The sequence below is a fragment of the Anopheles aquasalis genome, chromosome 2, assembly GCF_943734665.1.
Source record: "Anopheles aquasalis chromosome 2, idAnoAquaMG_Q_19, whole genome shotgun sequence".
NCBI lineage: Eukaryota > Metazoa > Arthropoda > Insecta > Diptera > Culicidae > Anopheles > Anopheles aquasalis.
In genome coordinates this window covers 33,497,501-33,505,000 of record NC_064877.1, presented here as the reverse complement: position 1 = coordinate 33,505,000, position 7,500 = coordinate 33,497,501, and the positions used below count along the sequence as shown (strand labels likewise).

The 7,500-nt window shown below is 46.7% G+C and overlaps 1 protein-coding gene across 1 annotated transcript in view; it reads right to left on the bottom strand.

Moving 5' to 3' along the window:
* Positions 1-7,500, bottom strand: part of LOC126574537 (uncharacterized) — a 39,041-nt gene that overhangs the window by 28,715 nt on the left and 2,826 nt on the right. The window contains exon 3 of the mRNA XM_050234796.1: positions 4,446-4,545. Coding sequence (XP_050090753.1) covers positions 4,446-4,545 — 100 coding nt within the window. The remainder of the gene's footprint in view (positions 1-4,445; positions 4,546-7,500) is intronic.

Here is a 7,500-nt window from a genome sequence, read left to right as displayed (position 1 = left end):
CGAACCGTTAAGAGATGGATTTATGGGACCTACGGCGCTCGTCGCCTGGGCTGTCGAGGCGTTATGGATTGAAAATCTCTGTGGAGATCCCTCATTTTGGCACGGTTCGGCTGGTCGTCGGATTCTTCCGGCCACGGACGTCACGTCCTACCATCGGGAAGCGATTGCTTCACTTCTTCTTCACCGCTCAGGACGGGAGGGAGCATTCGTAGGCGTCTATCGTTCGGTGGAAGTTAAATGGACTGTGATTTCCCATTCCATGCATGCGAGGCGTGGCGGAGCGGGGTGGGTCAGGGGGTTGATGTACCAAACCCCTTACCGTTTACCGATCGGTCGTCCATTTTGACGCCAAAACGGCAGAAAACGACGCTTGGGCTTGGGCGTTCCAATCATCGGGGCATCGGGACGAAGTGTATCATGCATATTTAAGGCCGTTTGTTGGATGTGGCGTTTGAGTGTGAAAGCAACAATTCGTCCGGCCGACGGTTCATCGACGGTCGTTCGCACATGAAAGTTGAAGCCAGCGGTCGGATGTGGCGCGGGTTTTGCATTCGTTTGTGGATGTTTAATTCAGTTTGCGCGTGATCGACCTGTGGCCGATGGCGGGGGAAAGTGGAAAATTGAAAATTCAATTTAAATTTTGTATCGAATTGCTTCACTTCGTTTTGCGTGCGAGGTGCAAGGTTAATGATAACGGTGACGTTGACGCTCTTTGCAGGTTTGAATAATTTGACCGAGAAACTTTATGAGCAAAGTTTATTCAATATGTTTATAGGAATATTATGTTGCTGATCAAATCTTGCATCACAATGTTTGTTCAATGTCATTATTAGACATCTGTACCTGGAGCATTGCTTGTGAACTCCAGGTTGATCTCGGTTCGCTTACTAATTTGTGTCCGGTCGTAATAAAAGTCGATGATCGGCAATTTCACATTACTAAATATTGTCTTCAGGTCCACAGAATTCGTTTTTGCACAAAATGTATCCATCCGGGCTGCATCCAGCACTATGAGCACGTCATTCCTACAATTTAATAGGAAGATTCGTTGTTTACTTTTAATAATAAACAATTTTGATGATATCCTTTGCGTGATGTGTACAAGTTTGCTAGAGTGAACTTATTAATTAGTGCCAAGTGCTAGTGTCTTATCCCTGCTAATTCAGGGAACTAAGATAGATCAGTTAAGCTTTATTAACTGTACTTTTAGTAGGCCTGAACTTAGTGAATCTGATGCATGTAATTTTGATGAAGCATTTAGTTTTTTTCGCGATCGTATTCGATTTGTTCTCTTTTACGTCTGATTTGTTATTGATGCTTCGGTGTGTTTTAATATTTTCCACATTTTGCTACAAACGAAAAATCTGTTTTATCTGTCTTATTTTATTAAGTTTGTTGAACCGATGGTGTTTCAAATGTAAGAGATAACAGAAGCATTTAGAAAAGGCACATAGTATGAAATCGGGATACAATCTAAATCCCGATCTAACCCATTATTTTCGTTCGGGAAGAAGATCATTGTAAACATGTTAATGTCAATAACAAATGGCAAGTAAATAGTGTGCTTGGCATTCACATCTTCTCGAGAAGAATTAAAGTCAACAACAGGATCCGACAAACCGAATGACAGAAATCGATCCATCCGGTCATGATTCCTTTCCCATTGGCATACGGGAGCATGGATGCCAAGCGGCTCACTATCAGCATACACTCGTACTGTTCACCCTCTCGAAACGCAATCCGTTGTAACGAGATTCAAATTTCAATAAACATGCACAGGACGCAGTGAGAGATAGAATGAGAGAGAGAGAGAGAGAGCAATCAGACCGGGTTAAGCCAAACAAAGCACTGTGTGTCCCTTCCGTACTGTATGTGTTTTTGTGTCTGTTTGGCACAATTGTTTGCGAGCCAAACGTTTCGTTCGTGGCTATTCGCATTCGTTTTTTTCCGCCAGGCATACCCTCTCCCAACCCACTCGGTGTGCAATGTGCAATCAGAACGAGAATCATTTCTCAGCGTTGCCCGGTTGATGGATGGACTGGCTGGCTGGCTGGCTGGCTGGCCATCCCTCGACCCCGGGAACGCAGGCGAACGAAGTAACGGCCGCCGTTGCCGCGTTGTAACGAGGCTAGCGAGCGCCTTTCATGCTCGGTTCCGCGTATAAATTCTCGCGAAACATGGCACGTACGTAAATAAACAATGGCCACGTGCTAACATTCTCACCACCGGTCCCGAATGCCTAATGCCCGGGACTGGCCTGGCTACCACCGGCGGGAGCACACCATTGGCCAGTTCAGCCTCCGTGACCTCCGCAGGATTTTGTGCGCTGCTTTCTTTCTTCTTTTTTCTTTTTGCTTTTGCTTCATCCGGATGGATGGTCCACTGATACCGTTCCCCGTGGTGGGTGCTGTTGTCCTGCGATGCGGCCTCATGAGCACCAAGGAAGCAAATTGTTAAATTTTCATTTGCTCACCGACCGCTCCACCGTACTATTCCCCGGACTCCGGATCACATTTTCACGCCCCTCGGGGGAATTTGTGGTGATGAGGGTGGTAAAGGAGGTAACGCCGTTTACCGAATTCTCAAACACTTACGCCTTATGTGAGAGTGGTCGACGATGACGACGACGACCGCAGAGGATCGAGCGAGCGAACGGTTTGTGAAAGTCGCGGTCGGTGTGATGTTGGTAAATAATTTATCAGAATCACCACTGGGCTGGTGCTGCTACCGGGAGGGTCGAGGATGGTCCAACGCTTTGCATCTCGCTGGTGATTCTCTTCGCCATTTTTGCTAGCATTAAGGGGAAAGGCGCGTTATACTGCGTAAAGCGCTTGAGACTAGTGTCGGTTGTAATGCCCCTAAGGTATGTTCCAAAGACCGGTCAAAGGTCCGAAAGGGCAACTTAGGCCAGAGCACGTACCATTCGTATCCTTCGTAGTCAGCACCATTGCCACCATCACCGGCCCAGCGTCCAGCGTCCAGCGTGCTACTGTTTGCTCGGTGTCTTATCGAGTGGCAGGCAAAAGAGGCGCTAAGTCCATCGTTTGGACACTTGGAGTGTCTTAGCTTGGAGTGTCGCTGTGTCTGAGCTTCTGTGCTCGTAGCTTGTTGAATGAAGAAGCGTGCGGTCGGTCGGTCCGTCGGTCCGGGAGTCGGATTTGTGGTCCAACGCACTGCGCACCTACTGTGTGCACAGAGGATCGTTATCAGCTTCACCCTGACCAGCTTGTGAGAAACTTCACCGTGCCGTTGCTGCTGGATGAGGCAACCTGGCCAGCCGCCGAGTATCTTGAAGTGCTGGTCAAGGTACTAGGCTTTTGCTACAACTTTATGACATTATTCGAAATGTCAACAAGGGCGGCTGCTCACAGCGGAGCGGCGAGTGGATAAGTAATGTTGTTTCTTCATCCTGTCAGCCTGCCATGTTCTGTGAGCGTTGTGTAATTTTATACTTAGACGCCAAGTTAAACAACGAGTGGACTTAACATCCTGGTTAATGGTACTCGAATGATTAAATCAATCTTTCGTATTCAGCTGCACTGTGGGTGGTGGTTTTTGGTTGGATTTTCTTGTTTGTAAATCGTACAGACAGTTCAATGTAATTACTATTTGAATGTTTTCATTTTTCAGCATTTATGATTTGTCTTAAACTCAGGCAAGAACTTAGACGCGGGCCACAGAAGAAAGCCGGTCCGCGGGCCATTTCGCCACATAATTTGGAAGTGTGTGGCTTTTACAGATTTGCTTCTTCCTATCAGAGCCCAACCGGTGTTGGTGATCGTGGCTAGACAGGTAAAGGCATTTCCAAAGGGTCGCTGCACCGGGAAAACGAAATGATGTAGCTCTGTTGCCGAAACCCGATAATGGAGGCGCCAGGTATCTAGTGAAATTGCATACTTTCAGGGGTTTGTAATAGAAATTACCCAAGGCTCTCAAACTCTTGATTGTTCAAATTGTTTCTTCATTCAATTTTTCAAACACTACTGTCATTGCAGATATATGACCAATCTTCAATTCCTGCATATTCATAGAATAAAATTACATAGAACATGCAATGCTCGAGTTTTATAAAAGTAATAATACTTGATATTCATTTGGAAAAAGAATCCCCATTAATGTTCTGCTTAGAATTGAAACGATTCCCTACAAGAGTAATGAAATAGAACAAATATGATCCGTTTTTTAGCACAGAAAAACTAGAGCACTCCTCAAACAAATCAACTTAAACATATTTTAAGGAAAACCGCATTATTGAGATTGGGATGTTGGTATTTAATGAACTGGACTGGTTTATGGAATTGACGACCGTCTTTCAACGAATTGACTAGCACGTCAGTGTCAGTGTCTAGCCCTGTGGGACGGCTATCATCCAGACTTGTTTCAACCCTCATCGTTCTGCCATCGTTCGATTGTATCAATTGCTAGCTAATGCCATGGCCACTTACCTGTCGCCAGCAGAATCGCTTCGGTCCAATTAAGCTGCTGGGCGATGCTCTTGACCGCGAACGAAACAGTTTCGTAGGAGGGAATGAACTTTTCCGTTTTCTGCAAAAACAGAGAGACAGAGAGACAGAAAGAGTAAGAGCGAGAGAGATACAGAGAAGATGGGTCAGACAAAAATGAAAAAGGAAATCAAATGTCAGCATAACTCGCATATTGCTGCTCGGTCGGACGTTGCGAGTGTGGCGACTGAGCCCAGCGTTGAGTGTGGGCAGCGATAACGGAGAAGCTTGAAGTGTCCGAGCCTTCCGTTGCTCAGACCAGCTGCTCACTTCTCGCCGAGCTGAGCTTGAAGGATGCGCAGGATGTCCTCGACACACATTATACCAATTCAACCGTGCGAAATGTGCCTGCGTGGTGTTGCAGCTACGATATGCTGTGGGACAACTTCAGAGCATCCTACGAGGTGAGTATTATTTTCATTTGCCAGCTCATCCCGGATGACATTATTGATCCACATAACTGTCGCTTTCCAGCTGTGCCCGCGTGACACAGGCGGCCCGGGAGCAGCAGAGTCAATGTTTTCAATTATAATCCAACGCTTTCAAGTACAACTTCCGGGAAAGTTGCTAACCTGATACGGTGCTAGAGAGTGAAGTGAAGTGTTCTGAAATGTTGACTTTGAACTCGTGAACGTGTCTTGCGTGTTGCTCGTTCTGGGGCTTTCCTACAAATCAGCAACGAGCACAGTGACAACTTTTTGACTTTGATTTTTGCACTCGTCTCGTGTCCCTATAGTCCCGTAGGCTGAATTTGCATCCCGAACCGCAAAGTACGTATCCGCAGAGTACATTATCTGTCTCTCGAAGCTCACCTCGACGCGCACACCGGCAAGGTGTCCGGGGATGTGATAGGCGTCAAAAGTGTTGCAACAACACCGCGAGCTACGCAACCAAGTTATGAAACTTTTCCCGTCGCTTGATAGCCGTCCATCTCCTACCGGCAAAGTCCTAAGACCGCAAGGCTCAAGTGCGAAGCGGGGAAGGCAAGCAAAATTTACCAAACTCGCCTATGATTGGTGATAAGCAGCGTTTGCTTTGCTCCGTTTTTCGTCACTGGTACTGAGGTGCGGTGCGGTACGGTGCCTGCGTCGGTCGTCGAGAATGGGGCGGAAATACTTTAAAAGCTTTTTGGAGAAGTTTCTCCCAATCAAAAGTAACTTTCCTGCGGGAACACGCAGAACACTGTTAGCGTTAGCTGCTGGGGAGGGGCAGAGAAGGGATGGCTTTTGGAGTAATTTTGGGCGCACCGAGGGGAACTTTGTGATCATTTGTATTCATTCCATTCCACTTCGGCTGGAATAATTTCAAGGGTGAGTGTGTGAGTGAGTGAAGAGCATCCTTCAAATGATGGGCGTTGGTAGTTTGGAAATTGAACTGCATTAGCTAGACATTTTAATAACGAAAAGGCACAAAAAGAATAATCTGGGTATTTGAAATTATTCCATCAACGAGAACTCCAGCCGCTAAAGAGCAAATAAACGCAATTTTTAAAGATTGTTCCGGTCGTTGGCCGTTTGAGTGAAATAAATTAACGGATTCCTGGTGCTCTCGAGGCGTAAATGCTATGTGTAAGCGAAACAAATTATTTCTGCTCGTTGCCATCGTCGCTCTCAACATCCAGACCGTACAAAAAAATACGGCCTTTGCTCTATCAGCATCATTTTGGTGTGGTGTTTCATCAAACAAACTGGAGGTTGTGAAAGAAAATGACGAAAAAATTGTGCTAACAGCTGAATTTCGTCTCGCAGTAGCGATGCCACGCTGGATCGCATTAAAAAATGTTTTAATATGCATCCACACGCCAACCGGCGAGTGTTCCATGAATCTCAAATCACATTGTAATCTCGACGAGCGTGTCTCAAATAGAATAAAAAAAAAAACGACAGCATAAAAAAGATCCGAAAAAGATTTCAATAAACGCAATTTTCATAATGCTGGATAATCAAACACCGAGCCGACAGAGTAAATGCAACATGTAGCGACCGCTGGATGCTAGGAACTGGAGCAAATTAGCATCCGTTCATTGGAGCGCTTGTTTCGCACGGAAACAGGCGAACCTACGACGAGCTTCGCTTTGAAGCCGTTTGATGTAATGCTCCCGTTTCCATCGTTGGTAGCAGGACCACCCGGCCAGTACCACCCGGTTGGAGCGATGAAAAAATAATACAATCTTTAGCATATTTTCAGCAGACTTTTCGAGAGCGCGCGCTCGACACACTCGACACTGCTCCAGCACTTGACTGCGTGGCGGATAGGCAGGATTTGTTGTTTTTCTTTACGCTTTTCCGCGGCGTCAGTTCGGTGAGCTTTCGCTGCTGTTTCCCATGATTGTCGCGAATCCCACCTCCCGGCCCGTCATCATTATCCAAATCATCGTTATCGTCGTTGCTTTCGGCCGGCGTTTCCATTATCCAGCATCTAGCGCGCTCGCTTGCTTGTGGCATTCAATGATTCATGCTTCATCGTTCGAGCTTATCCTCCATCCTGGAAGAGGATCCACCAACGCCGTCGCGTCGTCACCGTTCGTCTGTTGATTGTGGCTTGGAAGTGCAAATAAAACTGCATAAATTATGCTGGGGGCTAAGCGAAAGCAACATTTCCACGAGGCGACGTGGCCGCGTCACTCATGCCATGGAGATTGAGAGGCTGTTCCGCGCAGCAGATCCGCGATCCAGTAACGTTTGAAGCAGCGCTGGTGTCGCTCTTCCGCTGGCTTATCTTTTTTGGATGGAGTTTGGATTTGTTTTACCCGAAACAGACGAGCCGCTTCACACTCGACAATGCTTGTCGACCGGATGAGGACTAAGTCGTTCCCACACTCGCACCAACAGAAGCATCAGGAGCAGGAGCAGCACCAGGATCAGCTTATGGCGAAAAGTTGTGCTACACATTCGCAGACGATAGCGTACCGTACTTGTTGTCAAACGTTTAATTATGTCAGACTGCTAAGAAGTTGAGAAAATCTGAGCCAGTATTCAGGCTTTCATAAAGCTTTTCC